This window comes from Oryzias latipes, chromosome 24, assembly GCF_053564925.1.
Source record: "Oryzias latipes strain Hd-rR chromosome 24, Olatipes_Hd-rR_3.1".
Classification (NCBI taxonomy): Eukaryota; Metazoa; Chordata; class Actinopteri; order Beloniformes; family Adrianichthyidae; genus Oryzias; species Oryzias latipes.
Genome location: NC_136260.1, coordinates 9,433,574 through 9,449,468, shown reverse-complemented (window position 1 = coordinate 9,449,468; position 15,895 = coordinate 9,433,574). Strand labels below are relative to the sequence as shown.

The 15,895-nt window shown below is 37.7% G+C and overlaps 2 protein-coding genes across 6 annotated transcripts; one reads left to right on the top strand and one right to left on the bottom strand.

Moving 5' to 3' along the window:
• Nucleotides 1–340: 340 nt before the first annotated feature.
• Nucleotides 341–4,375, top strand: hddc2 (HD domain containing 2). Its single transcript, XM_004083729.5, has 6 exons — nucleotides 341–477; nucleotides 1,246–1,367; nucleotides 1,475–1,577; nucleotides 1,796–1,864; nucleotides 2,534–2,672; nucleotides 2,780–4,375. The coding sequence occupies exons 1-6, from the start codon at nucleotides 403–405 to the stop codon at nucleotides 2,911–2,913; spliced, it is 642 nt and encodes a 213-aa protein (XP_004083777.1). The 5' UTR covers nucleotides 341–402; the 3' UTR covers nucleotides 2,914–4,375.
• Nucleotides 2,989–15,503, bottom strand: tpd52l1 (tpd52 like 1). 5 transcript variants are annotated; one of them, XM_011491859.4, is made up of 10 exons: nucleotides 15,352–15,503; nucleotides 11,642–11,857; nucleotides 10,684–10,704; nucleotides 9,715–9,833; nucleotides 9,445–9,593; nucleotides 8,387–8,488; nucleotides 5,807–5,821; nucleotides 5,475–5,513; nucleotides 5,071–5,131; nucleotides 2,989–4,195 (listed from the first exon to the last, which is right to left on the bottom strand). In XM_011491859.4, the coding sequence occupies exons 1-10, from the start codon at nucleotides 15,368–15,370 to the stop codon at nucleotides 4,070–4,072; spliced, it is 867 nt and encodes a 288-aa protein (XP_011490161.1). In that variant the 5' UTR covers nucleotides 15,371–15,503; the 3' UTR covers nucleotides 2,989–4,069. The 5 variants fall into 5 exon arrangements, with proteins under 5 accessions (XP_011490161.1, XP_078798908.1, XP_078798909.1 ...); XM_078942782.1 differs by lacking the exon at nucleotides 5,807–5,821; XM_078942783.1 differs by lacking the exon at nucleotides 11,642–11,857 and having other exon boundaries at nucleotides 15,352–15,486.
• Nucleotides 15,504–15,895: the final 392 nt, after the last annotated feature.

Below are 15,895 nucleotides of genomic sequence, written 5' to 3'. Positions count from 1 at the left end.
CCATGTTTATGTGGCCTTTCGCTTTTGCTCTGATTGTACTTTTTAATTTTGGGGCTTTGTTTAACATCTTGGTTTGCGTTTCGGAGTGAAATCAGACACAGAAACGAAGTCGGCACCTTTGTTTACGCTTTCCAAATCTTCCCGCTTTACGCAACTTCCGGAACAACCCCGTTTCTTTTCCTTTTTTTCTTTTTTCTAATATGTATATAGTGTCATGTTTTTACTCATAGCAGGAAATTTAAATATTTACTATGATGAGAAAATAATAACTTTTAGGAAAAAAAATGTTTAACTTCTCATGTAAAATCAATCTAAGAAACGTAAGATTTTAGTTTATGCTGCCATCTAGCGGCTGTTTGGGATAACCAACACAACTAATCCCATCCGGGTCAGCAGAAAAAGATGGCGGCCCCCCAGGAGAAAGCAGCCGGCATGAGTAACATGCTCAAATTTTTAAAAATTATTGGACAACTTAAAGTAAGGCTTTTCGGGAAAATTCAACACACATTTGCAATGTTTTGGTCTTTGGTGGAGTGTAAAGACCAATCATTTCTAAATTGTGATGCGCTTGTAATAGTCTTTAAAAAGTATTTATATAATTATGTTGATTGGTAACTCTAGAAATTTGATGTCAAATTTAATTATTTGGAATGCAAAATACATTCTTGGCTTAAGTGAACACGCGCGTTTTAGTAATAGGAGCAGGAACATTTAAAACTGTACCCACTTAAGATCAGGATTACTTCAAAATTCGACAAAATGGGAATGAGTAAAAATAAATACCAGTAAGAGTGAAATTATTAAGTGTTGAATATAAATTACTCAATATAGTGTGACATTTTTAAAATATCTAATTGAAGGTCTCAAAATTATGGAATTAAGCAAACAAAAAATCCAAAAGAACAAACATTTTGGTTTTCTCCTGCAGTCAAACTCTGAATTAGTTCAGTAAACTAAAGTATTATCACGTTGACAGCCCTGGTGAGTCTTTTTCATTTTTATTAAACTATGAGAAAATGCTGAAATCGCTGGTATTGTACATCACTAATAGAAATAGTACAAACAAAAAAAGTAACTAAATATATACAGCTTATTGTAATTAAATGGATTAAGCATTTTTAATACAATGCTAACTCGTTACTATTCACCCCTAAGTATGATTAATGCTATTTTGATGACTTGCATATGTGGTCGTTTACTTTGGTGAATGTTTTTCCTCGTGATAAAGCTGATGCTGTCTTACAGAGGGTTCCGCGGACCGGCTGGGTTTACCGGAAGGTGAAGGAACCCGAGAGTGTTTCTGACCACATGTATCGCATGGCCGTCATGTCCTTGACCATCACCGACCCGGCCGTGGACAAAGACAGGTGGGCTGAGTTTTGCACTGAGCATGCTCTGATTGAGGGTTGTGGATTTGATTGAAACCCTCAAGGACGTTTGGGATAAGAAAAAAATGTCAATGTTTGTTTTTTAGATGTATCAAACTGGCTCTTGTTCATGACATGGCAGAGTCAATTGTGGGCGACATTGCTCCATCAGACAATGTCAGTAAAGAAGAGAAACACAGAAGAGAGAAGGTACGTTTTAGGTTTCTGCATCACATGACAAGTTAAACAGAGGTTAAGCAGAGGATCGGTACACTACAGGCATGAGGGATATATTAAATAAAGTTTGGACGCAGTGAAGAAAAAATATTACAACCAAAAAAGAAGGGAAAAAAAGTGTAAGCTGCATGATTACTTAAGCGTAAGGATGCAAAAAAACACCAACACGAGGTTTTTTTCTTCTCCTTCAGGAAGCTATGAGACATCTGACCAGTCTTCTGCCAGAGGGACTCAAAAAGGAGATTTATTCTTTATGGGAGGTGTGTTGCCGTGTAAAAACATCCCAGACACTGTTTCTAAAATTACCTTATTATACTAATAAAAATAAAAAGCTTAAATCAATTATTGAAGATGGTTAAACTGATTGATTTCTAATTATATTACTTCACTTGCTCCAAAAACGGATTCAGGATTTTTCCTAATTAAACATAATTTGCAAATATTTTTAACTTTTGATACTTGATGAATTTATGCTATGAAGATTTTTGAAACAGTGTTGTTTATTCTACTGATATAGTATTATTTTTCTAATCAACATAATCTGCATATTTTTTAATAACTGATCTGCATTTGCTATGTTGATTTCTAAAATAGTTATGTCTATTTTTTTTTTAACACAAGTAATTCATCTTTGTCATGTGATTTATTGATACTTAAGGATTCTTCCTTCTATCTGATAAAAGCTAGGAACTGGATATTGATAAATCATGTAATAAAATGGTTACAGTAGAACAGGGGTGGGATTATATAAATGCACTTCCTTCCAAGCAATATTTAATTTAATGTCCAATTATCCTTAGTTTGATACATCATTGTATGAATGTATAACTGATGATCGTATTGTTTTTTGTGTACTATTCTTATTTGATTGCTTGAAATAAACCGTTTCAAATAAAAAAAAAACACAAACGTGTTTGCATGACGGGCAGGAATACGAGTTCCAGAGCAGCTCAGAAGCTCGGCTGGTGAAGCAGTTTGACCTCCTGGAGATGATCCTGCAGGCTCACGAGTACGAGGAGCTGGAGGGAACACCTGGAAGATTGCAGGAGTTCTTCGACTCCACTGCCGGTTCGACTCCTTCCTGCTCCTGCATTTTTATTTTTGAACCGTTTCAAAACATCTGTCACCGTTTTAGAATTGAATTTCTAAATACTTGGATGAAATCTTCCTTTTAGGTCGCTTTCAGCACCAAGACGTCCTCCAGCTGATCAGCTCTTTAGATGAAGAAAGGGGTCGTCACACGGCCAAGGAGGAGGAGGAGGAGGGCAAAAACAAGCAAAAACTCCCTTCAGAAAATGTTCCGACTTGAAGACCAAAACGTTCTCAATGGTTGATGAACCGACAGGTCACATGACCAGACTCACAGACTCTGAAAATACAACTGTTGACGGTTTCAAACACATTTTTTATTATTAAATGATTATACACACCATCAGAAAGACTGGCGATTACAGGACCGTCAATATATATATATATATATATATATAAAAAAGAAAGTTGCCATGACATGTAGCTGCTAACACGGCAGCATGTTCTTTTATTTAGTCTCAAAACTATTTTTGGAACAACAGTCTGAAGTCGGTGTTCTGCTGGCAAAACGGCAAATGCTATTGGATACTCTGCAAACTCACACACATCGTCTCATCAAACCGGAAACCTTGTTCTAGTGAAATAAATATTTGAATGTTAAGTATATTATGTGTTAAACGTAAACCAGATAGTTGAGTAATAAAAATGTCTTTCATCCACTTATTTTTCATAAAACAGCATTTCTGGTGTTTCAGATTTGATGATAAATGTGGAGGTTATTTAAATATTCTGCCACACCAAAGGAAATCTTTAGGAAAGTATTAGAACTGTACAAATTCAATCCTTAAGACATAAAAAAAACTTCCAGAGAGGTCATCTGAAGCAGACTTTAGAAATCTCCAAACAACCTTTATATAAAGAGGTTTATGCTGAAATGCCAGAGGAAGGGGTCCAATAAAAGCAAACTGACTTGAGAACAATTATTTTTATGCAGAGATTTTTATTACACTTTGTGTAACTAATGGTGAATATAAAATCAGCTTTTGTCAATAAAAGAGGGCATCTTTTCAAGATAAATCTTGATTTAGAAAGAGACTTCTGGGGGAAATGGGGTGTAACAGCAAAAAAGAGCTTTAATAACTTCTTTGGTTCTGACAAAGCTCTGCGTTGATTTTCTTAAGCAGCTGGTATGAAATCATTTATTCCAAAAAATGCAGCTTTATAAATAATCAAATTAAGGTCACAAATGTGTTTTTTAAAGTTGCATAAATGTAAAAGCTAAACGAGTCACTTTTGGTCCGATTTTAAGAGGATTTCCTCGAGCCTGAACTCCAGATCGTCTATGAACTGTTCGCCACCTCAGAACTACATACAAGAAAAGTGCTGTTTCAGCAGAAATAGAGTTTCTGGCTTCAGTCCGGGTTGTCGGTCGGCGTTTAGCTCTCTAGCACCTGGGAGACGTCTGTTAAGTTGTTGCTTGGCGTTTCCTGAGAGCTGGCGTTCGCTGCAGATGAGAGGACTTCCTCAAAGTTGCCGCCTGGACCTGAACCTCCAACTTTGGTCTGTTTTAAGAAACAAACAAGGAAAGTAAACAAGACTGGCTTTTTTGTCTTTTAAGCTTCCTTTGCATAGTTATCGTTGTAAAAATTCAGCTCAAGGGGGCGCACTTTCACCACCTCTCCAAGTATTTTGATGAGTTTGTGCTTCATTATAAATAAAGTTTGATCTAATGAGAAAATAAATAGTTGTTCTCATTTTTGCAGCTTCATTCTGCATTACTGTGCGTTGCGTTTACTGTCAGAGTAAATGTCAGTGATTACATACATGTTTCCCCCCTTTGGTTTTAAAGTTCTTATTGGGTTTAAAAGCAGCACAAAGGTCTCCATAAGTGTTTTTTACCGCTTATATTCCATTAAAATGCATCTGAAACATAATGGGAAAATAACAAGTGAATTATGCTGCTGACTTACGAGTTTAGGTCATAAATCTTTTAATAACAAACAACAATTTGCTATAAACACCAATTTATGTTTACTGAAGTGGTAATGAAGTTTTTTTTTTAAAGAAAGTCTTCTAAATCCTTTAAAGACGGAGTTCCTCAAGGAAGTTGTCTTGGCCCATTTCCGTTTCACATTTTGGCAAATCCTTCCCTTAAAATGCAAATATACTCAGGAATTTTAAGATTTCACAAAACCTTTTTTTAAAATTAACTCTGATTTTGTCCACTACATGAATACGTTCTAAGAGTTGAAATTAGGAACTACTGGTTTGTACATTTTAGAAAAACTGAACTACCCATCTTTAACCACAACCTTTATTAAAGCATTAAAACAGTTCATTAAATGTGGAGATGAAAACGGTTCCTGTTAAAATCCTCAGCATTGTGCTGCTCAGGTTGTTTTTAAGAATCTGTCGTAAACAGGAAGACTTGGTTTACCTTGATAGTGGAAACGGTACTCTCAACTTTTTCCTCAAAACTCTTAAAGCTGGGAGAGTTTCTGTGAAAAACAAAAAAACACATTTGTTCTTTGAGGACAGAACATTAAAAAAAAAACCTTAAGAATACAGATTTATTTCAGGAAAACCTGTACGGGCTGCTGGAAACATGGAGGTGACTGAATTTCCAGGTATTCAGTCCTTCCACTCAGCCATAAACTTAATACATATCTAAATCCTTTTTTGTGCCCACTGAAGTAACGCAAAGTGTTCATCAATGTTAACAAAAACTTGTTTTATCTGTAAAAGTGTAATAATCTGAATGCACAATAAGCCTCTCTCTCTCACACACACACACACACACACACACACACATGTAAACACAGGAGCAGGCGGGGGCATTACCTCATGGTGGGCATGCTCACTGAATGTCTGACAGAGTAGCTGTCCCCCAGAGAGCGTGGTGGGAGAAGAGTCAATGATTAGCAGAAATACACACACAAAGGCAACAGAGGAAAGGGTTTTCCTTCGTGTTGTGCAGCTTTAGTCAGTTAAGGAAGAATTGTTTTTCCAAAAAGCTTTCCTGCAGGGAACAACCCAATTCTTTTTCTTTTTATTTTTTTATTTTTAGGCAAGCTGTTTGAAAAGAAAGCAGCTCCTTTCTCTAAAGGATGGTCTGGTTTCACCTGCAGCTTCAGCTTTGTGACCACGTGAGGAATCAGCTGTGGAGCTCTTACCCAATTGAGTTGGACCTTGGGAAGCGTGAAGAAGGAGGAAGAACATTTTGAAAAACGGGAGGGTACAATAAACCGAAAGAAAGGACATGTTACATGTTTTTGATTCTTAAATCACACATGCATGCTCTGAAAGTGACACACAAACACACACAGCACACTCAGAGAAACACATTAAAAAAGGATGGAACAAATGTGAAAAATGCTGAAAAAAGTAAATCAGCATTCAATGACTGACTTTTCCTATTCTAACTATATCCAACAGATGCAATATTTCTTGTTCTTCTATTATATTTAAAGTAAATACTATTTAAAACGCTAGCTTTCATTTATGTAACAAATACTCAGAGTAAAAGAAGAAAAACAGTTTGAACAAAAGTCAGCATGACTAATACAGATTTCAGATTTCAAACCAAGACAAGAAAAAAAAAGTGTCAAATATTTTAAAAGCTTTAAAAATGATCATGCGAGTGAAGTGTGCTCCTATCAAACATGCTTCTTTCCAAAAAAAACGAAAGCAAATGTGGGCGGCACATACCTCCGTGGGAACAGTAACTCTAGACCAGCCATGCTGGAATACAGTTTTTGGTTTTTAATACCAACATCCCAGAAACATTTTGACACAAAAAGAAGGACAATAAAGTGCTGTTTTTCATATTTCTTAAGGTAATCTTAAATGGACCAAACTGCTATTTGTAACTTTTCTTTTCAAAGAAATGTAATTTGTGTTCCAGTCCTCATTTGATCTCTTTTAAAAGCATTCTTTTAATTATAATTATGCCATTTTTAGCCCAAAAAAAGCAGTCATGTTTGGAAATAGTTTTTGCAGAGCTGCTACAGATCATTAGAAAGTTTTGCTGAGTTTTGGGTATTTCAGTTCCCACCCAGCGGTTTTTTTTTTTTTTTTTTTTTTTCCTGATTCACAACGATTTGAATAAAGAAATACTCAGAAACGCATTTTTAAGCTGAATTTTCTTTATATATGCCGTCCATCAGAACAATGCCACAGAAATATGTTATAAACACCATTTTCATCGGAGTGAACTTTAAAGAAAATTGTAAGCATCTGCTAGTGCTGGAGTTACTATTTTCGTTTAATTGTAGGGTTTTGAGGAAACAAACCTTTTGTTTTTTCATATAAATCCTTTTGTAACAGACAGACTGGGACACAGGACAGTTAAAAGCAGCTCCTGGCTGCTTTGTCCAATAGTTGTGCTGTAGAAAATGATCAAACTTTAATGGCAGAGATAAGTTTGGTTTGAACTTTAAACCTCATACTAACAAAAAGCTTTAGAGCTTCTTCTTTAGAAATGTTTGATTTCAAAAGCTTTTCTTCTCCCCTTCATACTGTGTGCATGTTCAGCAAAGCACGAGGTCACACAGAGCGACACTGTCCAGCCCTCGGAAACTCCACAGACAGACGTGGACTCCAGAGCCTGAGGGGTCAACCACCAGACAAAGAGTGACTGAAGGAGACAGGCTTTGCCACAAGCCTTTCAGCTCAGGAAGCAGCTTAATGTTGACTTACATAACCTGAAACTCTAAACTCCTTACAGCAAGAGTCACAATTCTGGGATGCAGAAATGGATAACAGAAAGAGAAACTGTTTTTAAAAAAGAAGGGAACTACACCAGAGGATGGAGCAGTCAAATCCATTGATAATGGACATTTATAAAGATGAAATGCCTGCAACTGCGGCATTTTGTTAAATGATAAAACTGATTTGGAATCAGGAGCAGATGAAAATGATTGCAGCTGCTATCGGCGGGGTTCCAGCTCCCTGCTCTGCTCCATTCTGATGCATCCACTTGAAGACAAATAGATCCATGAACGTCTATGTTTTCCTGGAATCTGGATCTAAGCTGGATAGCTCCAATATTGCTCTGCATTTTTGTGACACTGGTAATGTTAGGGGCTGTAAGCTAGCGGCAAAGTTTGATTCTGGCTAAAAATGACATAATCATAATCAAAAGACGACTGGACTGCTATTAAGGAGTAGATCCAAAGATGATAAGAATGGGTGTTTTACCTGTTTTCTCTGTGAGTTTGGAATATTTGATTATAGGTGCATCTTTTTCAACAGATTGGTCATTTTGAAATCGGTCTCCATTACTTCAAAAACTCACTTATTTTTGACTTAAAAAATAACTTTAAAAAAAGTTAGTGGCTGAATTTAGCAAAACGTAACATTCTTTCAAATCTTTATGTCTCCAGTGAAATTTTTTTTTTTTTTAATTATTCATAGCTATGATGTTGCCACCTTCATGCTGTCTAATAATCATGTTTAGAGAAGAAGAACATGGCACCTCATGTATACATTCTTCTCCTTATGATGAGGAAGTCTTTGTCTGCTGACATTTGGTAATCGCTTCACATTGTTTTCAGGAAGCTGATCTAGTCATTCAACACAGAACATTAGCTTCTGGTTTCCTTGATTTGATTCTCACTAATGATTTGGATGAGTTTTTTTTCCTCCTCAGACATAATATGTGACGGTGTTGTTTGTCGCCACATAAAATCCCAGACATATCAGGGTTGTTTGGGTTATTTTCACCTGAGGGATCATGCTTAAACATCGTTTACCTCATGTCTCCTAACTTCCTGGTGATGGCGCTGCCGAAGGTGCTGAAGGCTGCCGATGTCTTCTGTCCTGCTGTGGAAAAGGTCTCAGACGTCTTCTTAAATCTGGTAACAGGAAAAGCAATGATAAATGTAAAAATCTAAAGACAATTACAGAAAAGAGGGGACTAAATACTTCATGTGATGTCAGCAGCACCATAAACTTTAGTAAGGTTTTATATGAAAAAAAGGCGCTTCACTCAAAATATGGTGTAAAATCTGAAATGGTGTGATCTCCTGACTATGTTTGTGCGAGCGTTTGTTTACATGTGGCAGCCTCAGCCAATCACAGCGCTGTGGTCACCCTCCTTCATTATAGATGAGGATAGGAGCTGCATGTGGAAGCCGATCCACGCCTTAATGTGTAACCGGATAAGGAAAGCAGCCTGTGGAGACCGTCCGCTGTCTATACTTTGTCTTTTGGTGTTTGGATGAAAGTTCCACGTTGACAACAATCACCGTGAAAACATTTCTTTAAACCAAACGCATATTTTCTACATATGACAGCATTGTCGTGGTTTTTTGGAAAATAACATGCCAATCAAAGTTTTAAAAAACAACAATTTGAATATTTTTTGTACGAATTTCAAAAAGAGAAGTTGCAAAAAACGCGTTGTAGTTTAAATAATAAAAACAAGCGTCATTTCTTTATTCCTGGATTATACCAAGTTCCTTAGACCAATAGATGTTTTAGATATATGTCATCCTCTGTAAAGTGGAACATTTATTTAAAAAGAAAATAAATTACAAATGCAACTAATGCGATTTACAGGAGCTTGATATAATTTCCAGTGGCTGCAGGGAACATGTGCAGCTAATCAGGCTCAAAGATCAGCCTCTAGCCTCAAACCGTGTTTTTAAATCAAATCAATGATGTATTTCAATGAGAAAAAAACTGAAAACAATGAGCTGTGCTTTTTAAATGAGTGTTTCCTAAAAAACAATGGATTTTTTGTGACTGTTCCCCGTGAAAGGCTTTGAAGTCTCTCCCAGTTGCATGATGGGAGCCCCTCTTAACTCACGCTACAGAGGTCTGCACGTCATGCCAGCTTCTGCTGAAGTTGTTCTTGAGCTCGCTCAGGGGAGTGATGCCCAGCTTCTGCCTGAGCTCTGCCTGCTGCTTCTCTTTGGAAGACAACACCTGCTTCAGTGTGCCGATCTCCTCCTCCAGCTGGACACACACACACACACACACACACACACACACACACACACACACACACACACACACACACACAAAGAGTTGCTGTTCTGTTGCGTAACGTTCTGCGTGTGTGCATGTCTGTGCATACTTTAACCAGCTCCTGCTGAATCTCCTCCCTCTCCTCCTCCGTCATGGTGGAGTTATTGAGGTGGACTTCTGATGCTGCATCTTCGTCCGCCTCTCTTAGAGGCTCAGAGTCAAGAAAACCTGTGTGAGACACACAAAAGCTCCAGAAATAAGGTGATTAAATAAAAAAAATAAAAAAAACAAGTCATTTCTTTAATTTTTTCAATATTGAAATGCTCAGTTTTAGAGTTAATGAAGTTCACACCACCTTTTCTTTACATTTTTGAGGAAGAGAATGTACTTCCAATTGATCATACTTCCCCCGTTTGTCCTAAATAATTTTAGTGCAGCGCACCTTCCCAATCAGATTGTCCTCTTTAGAATCAAAGGGGAAATGCTCACATTTCAGGGTTCTGCATTTCTACCTTGTTTTCTTCCCTAAAGCTAGAAGCGCCCTGCCTAACTGATCTGTGTCCGTGCATCTGTCACACTGTCTGTCTGACAGTTATGTAATCCCAGCCGGTGGCGCTTTAATCTGGTTTTACTAATGTGGATTATCTTGCTTGAACTCTGATGACCGGCATTGCAGTCGGATACAGACTGTGAGATTCCAACCTGCAGTTTTTCATTGCTGTAGCGTTTTTTGTATTAAACATATCCTTTTGATGAAGCTGGTAGGACCTCCTACCCTTTGTGTGACGATTACAACACCATTAAAGTCCAAGGAGCTCACGGAGGCTGCAGTAGAGAGTTATTCTTTGCAACAGTTTGAAAAAAAAAATACACTAAAGTGTCCTACATTTGGCTAAATCTTGAGATTTTGGCTCACAAGAACTTTTAGTCCCACATTTTTCATATTAACTACATACAGTCAGGAAAACAGATTTAGATTAGGAACAAGAAACAGAGAAAACCGTTTAAATTTAACACAAAAAGGGCAAAAACAGATGTGTAAACATTAGTTCTGACAGAACATAAAGGGTTACAGTACCTGCAGTAAGGTATCCTCGCTCTAGATTTGGCCGCATGAGGACAACATGAATGAAAACAGTGGGGTCAGTCAAGGCTGATGTGGGGCTTTTTGGATTTGACTGACTGCTGTTGACGGTGAAAACTACAGCAAACGTCTGAGGTTTAGCTCAAACACAGCACGCTCACGCCAAGCAAAGAGCTGCTGCAGCTAGCATCACACATCAGGGGTCTCATCTCAAAGTTCCTCAAATCTTCTTTTTTTTGTTTGTCTCTACAGCATTGAAGGAAAGGTTAGCCAACCGAAGAGACGCGGCAGAAGCATTTCCTTAAAGTTGGGGCTTCAAATCCAAGAGTTCAAGCAGAACAAGTTTGTTTAAATGCAGAAACTTTTCCCCGCTCAAATGCATAGAGGGGAGCAGACTGCAGTGGTTGAGGTAGAAGACGGCTTTAGATGCCATACAGTATAAGGAGAGACCTGTTTATCTGCATGTTTAATACATGCTCCTTATGAAGCCACTGAATGGTGCCGGTTTTTTTCTGGGTCATGTGATGTCTTAGCATGTTTGGGCAACATCCTACTGATTTTCTTTACACACCAAAACATTCAGGACTGGGTACTCAAGTGAATGCAAACATCAAACAAATATGGCACATCAGACACAAATCGGGTCATTTTTAGCTCAATTTTTAAAAAAAGATCTACATTTGAAGTTATAATCTTCTGTCAAATCTACATTTTTTTAAAGTAAACTAACAGGTTCCTCATCTTCTACACTATCAAGACATCTACCTTTGGTTGAACTCTAGATATAAGAAACATTTCCGAAAATATGTAGGAAGCAGTTTAGCATCCATTATGCCTGGATTAACAATCACATTATTAAGAATATTTAAGATTACGAGTACAAATTGTAGTCTAGATGTTCAACCAAAAGGACTAGAAATCTAGTCTAGCTTTAGTCTACTTCCCTCGTCACCTGAGCCGTTTTCCTGCATGTCCCAAGTCGAGGATGTGACCCACAGGTCAGAGTAGGACACAGATGTGTGACACCACTGATCCCTCTCCTGAGGTGAGGCTTTACACCACTGTGTCAGGTTCTCCCCATTTTGGACCAGCGGAGCCAGGTCCTCCCTGTATGAGCTCCTGCCGTTTGACTCCTCACCAGGGGGGTAAAACATACCCAGATTCAAACCTGAGCAAAGTCACAGCTTAGTGCAACCATGAGAGAACGGCATAAAGCATTCCACATTTCATGACATCTGGTTCTGTTTGCTTGAAGTGCGTTCATGTTGATTGCTGTAACTCTGTGGGGACAAAGGCTGATCTGTGCCGGTAGAGCCACAATCTGAATGGACTGGTCATTTACATAAGCAAATGGGAACCAAGCCCCCCCTTGGAAAAATACAGCCTGATTCGGCGGCAAACAGGTTTGGTCGGCCAAACACGAGTGAATCCCAAAGAACTTCCGTCTTTCTCTTCCCTGCTAGGAACTCCGGCATGACAACAGCATCTGGAGCTACCTGGGGTTCAAAGTGTCCAAGAAGAGACGCTCAGGAGAATTTAACCAAACGGCAAATATGACCTCGCTGATTTTATGAAGTAAAAACCTACTAAAAATGAGCATTTTATGAAGACTAATCATGAATCCACTGTGTTCTGAAGATCAAAACCTCAATGTGTTGTAAAAAAGATAAATAAAAAAATCGTTCAAATGCAATCCATTGTGGTCAATTTTCGTCAATGGAGTGACCATCCACTGTTTTTTTGCAGAGACTTCTGGGAAAATTCTGGGGCACTGGATTTTGGAAATGTTGGACTGGAAAGGACACAAATGTTTTTAATGCAACTTAATTAATGCTTTATTTACTAATTTATATGGATGTAAAGATACAGTTGCGCATACAAAAATGATCGAGTTATGAGAGTAATAATACTAAATGAAAACTACAGATGTTGGTAAAAATTTAGTAAAATTTTCTGTAAGTTTCTCTTCCTGTTGTGTCACTACTGTGCCTTTTTTTTGTACATGCGATGCGCACAAAAAGACGTCCAATCACAAGCTTGCTTCGATCAAGTCGGGCCAATTACAAATGTCTGAACCACAGTGGGGGATGTGTGTGTGTTGTGTGCACTAAACATCAGATCCCTTCAAACAATGCCTGAAAAACGACATATGACACACTTTTTTTAAACGAAGAACAAAACAGGCCAAAAGGTTTGAAGCTGTTATGTCAGAAACAATTTGCATTTGTTGCACACAATAAAAAGTATGCATTAGGCCTGCACCCGATGACGGTATGACTTGCGATAAATGGAAAAATAGAAAAGCAAAAATACCAATAGATTTTGGTTTCAGTGTGAGTTTTATTCAAATAATTCAACACAACTTAAATTAACGTGCAAGTTTTATTCAAAAAGAAGAAAATATATTTACCATAGAACTTGCCAAAACTATGATGAATGATTACAAAAAATGTATATAGATGCCCAGGAATAAAATAGGTTGGTGTCTCCTACATTTCCATTTTACTGCAAGTGTTATTAAATAAGTCAACATAACTTAAAATCCAAGTCTTTTTCAAAAAGGAGAAAAAGTTAAGACCTATAGCTGTGGCCAAAACATAAATGAACAATGAAGAAAAAAGATAGAGGCCCACAACTTAAACGTGACCTAGTATGAACTAGGGCTGCACGATATGAGGAAAACTTGCGATATTAGTGATCAATATTGCGATAACGATATAATTTGCAGTAAATAAACAAAAAGAAAAATAAACAAAAACATCATTCCCATTTCATTGCAACAGTTTAAAAATTATACTCCAAATGACCCTCGTCGACACGGGGGACAAACATCTAACATAATAGGACTCCATCTGATTGGTCAGCAATGGGAAGGCGTCCATCTGATTGGTCAAAGCATAAAGGGATTTATTTGATTCGTTAAATGCTTCAAGCTGCTAGAAGATTGTTTTAACACATTTTGGGTTTGCGATTTATTGCGATATTCGCCATCTTTTGCGATATGCATATTGCAGAGCTGGATATTGCCATAACGATAAATTTGCGGTATATTGTGCAGGCCTAGTATGCATCAATTTGAAAATCATGTATCAAATCATGCAAGAGTAAAGACACACAGCCCTACTAATTGATTGACTTGGAGCATGCACACTCATCCTCCTGACTAATAGGTCAAATCCACACCGAATCCCAGAAGGCCTCAGGGAAAAACTTGATTTTGCTGCACGGAAGATTGGGCAGCCTCTTCTCCCAGATTCAGTGTGGATTTGCTTTCCTGTCTGTCGTCTTACCCTGCTCTCCCTCATATGAGGAGGAGTTTAGCCATTCTTCTCCAGGGCCCGTGCTGCCCCAGTCCAGCACTGCTTCGCTCAGAACACTAGAGTACAACTCTGCAGTATAGGCGGCAGTGAGAGGAAACAAGCAAGCTCATTATGTGCACACAAAGAAGGGACGTGGAGTTACTCCTGTGTCAACTGTAGCAGTCAGGCAGGGAGTTCGGTTTCACTTCAGTTTATCAGGCGGCGCATTTGCACAAGAACAGGAAATCTGTTTTTGACACACCGATTTGACATTCTTCAGCTCTTAAACATACTTGAACTTTCAGATAAGGAGGGAAGTCGAGAGGAGGATTTGCATTTAAAACAAACCAAACTGAAGATCAGAGATCATTAAAAACAAATTAAAAAAAAAAAAAAAAAAAAAAAATTAAGGTATATGCCTTTCTATATGCCAACGCACCAATTAATACAGCCTAAATGAAAAACATCGCAGCTACACTTTCCTTCTCATTCCTCAAATTCATTCCAAGAATGAAAAGCATCCTTCTGCTATTCTTACTCTCCGTTTTTCCTGCTGTCTTTTGAAGGAGCAAAATACCTTTGGTCACAAGATTGCCATTTGCCGCAGTGGTCATGAGGCTAAATCAGAGGCCAAGGGATGGTCATATGGTTGGAAAAATCAATTAGGATGGAACTGGAGGTCAAGTTCACAACCAGAAAGAAAAGTGGGCCCACTGTTCATGACAGCTTTTAAATAAGATCTGAACAAAAAGCTGGAAAAAAAAAGACCAATTTAAGACCTTTTAAGGACTTCAAGTTGGTAAATGATTAACACCCTGAACAGAACTTTTTTTTTTAAAGTGGCCTCCCCACTTTTCCTGCAACAGGTACACATTTAGCGATGGAATGCAGCCAACTACCTGGATAAACATGCCTCCATGATCTCATTGACATGCTCCATTACTGCAGTTAAATAAAGGCTTGCTCCAGGTTAAAACACTTTACTTAGTAGAAAAAGGCGAACGACATCTGAAACCCACCATGGAACATTCTACAGACCTTTACAGTGCTAAAAAAAAAAAAAAAAAAAAAAAAAAATTAACCTTCACTGTCTTCTCTGTTTTATCATGTAAAGAACTACAACATCATGCTAGGATGACTACATTCAATAAAGCTGCCACTTTGGCGTTACACAGTCAAAAGGTTAAGGCAGAAAAATAGCCATTGCAATGTAATTATTGCTGAGGAGCCACTTGATATTTTGTTAAAATATTTAGGAATATTCCATTTGGTCAGTCAAAATAGCAAATGTTTTGCCAGCGAGGATTTATTGAACGTTTGAAATGAATAAAAATAAAAGAGAATTCACTTTCCGGTGTCTCACCTTGTTGTCGGTTTTCCATCAGAGACGGAACAGGTGAAATCCTCAAATTACCTTTTCGGACAGACAGATCCTGACAGCGCGCGCGGCAGCGTTTATTCGATCAAACAATCCACCTTGAGTGTCACGCGCTGTGAAAAGACGTGGGCGGAGCTTAAAGCTCAAGCTAGTAGGCTCGCGCGCTTGCAGTGTTTATTCAGTTTGCATTACTGGAATAAATTCTGGTTGTTTCATTGAAAGGAAAACACATTAAATTATATTTTGGTCGGATTTCTTTTTTTAAATTAATATTTTAAAAAAAAAGTTGCCTGGTAAACAACACACGTAACGCAGGCAAAAAGTAGTCTCGTCAAATGTCCAAATAAGTTTAATTATATATAAAAAGGTAAATTAACGATGAACATAAAAAAATAATCTGAACAGATAATGAAGAAAATGTATGAAATCCACACAACAAATAAAGTTTGTCGATTTGGAAGTATCTTAACCATTTTTCTAAAGCACAAATAAATTTATAAAACCTCTTACAACTAAATAGTAAATATAT

Coding starts and splice junctions, on each gene's coding strand:
- hddc2 (XM_004083729.5), top strand. CDS start 403: ATGGCGGCCCCCCAGGAGAAAGCAGCCGGCATGAGTAACATGCTCAAA. Junction 478..1,245: donor AAATTATTGGACAACTTAAA/GTAAGGCTTTTC, acceptor GCTGTCTTACAG/AGGGTTCCGCGGACCGGCTG. Junction 2,673..2,779: donor GTTCTTCGACTCCACTGCCG/GTTCGACTCCTT, acceptor TCTTCCTTTTAG/GTCGCTTTCAGCACCAAGAC.
- tpd52l1 (XM_011491859.4), bottom strand. Junction 5,132..5,474: donor GTGAGCATGCCCACCATGAG/GTAATGCCCCCG, acceptor TGTTTTTCACAG/AAACTCTCCCAGCTTTAAGA. Junction 4,196..5,070: donor GTACCGTTTCCACTATCAAG/GTAAACCAAGTC, acceptor TTCTTAAAACAG/ACCAAAGTTGGAGGTTCAGG.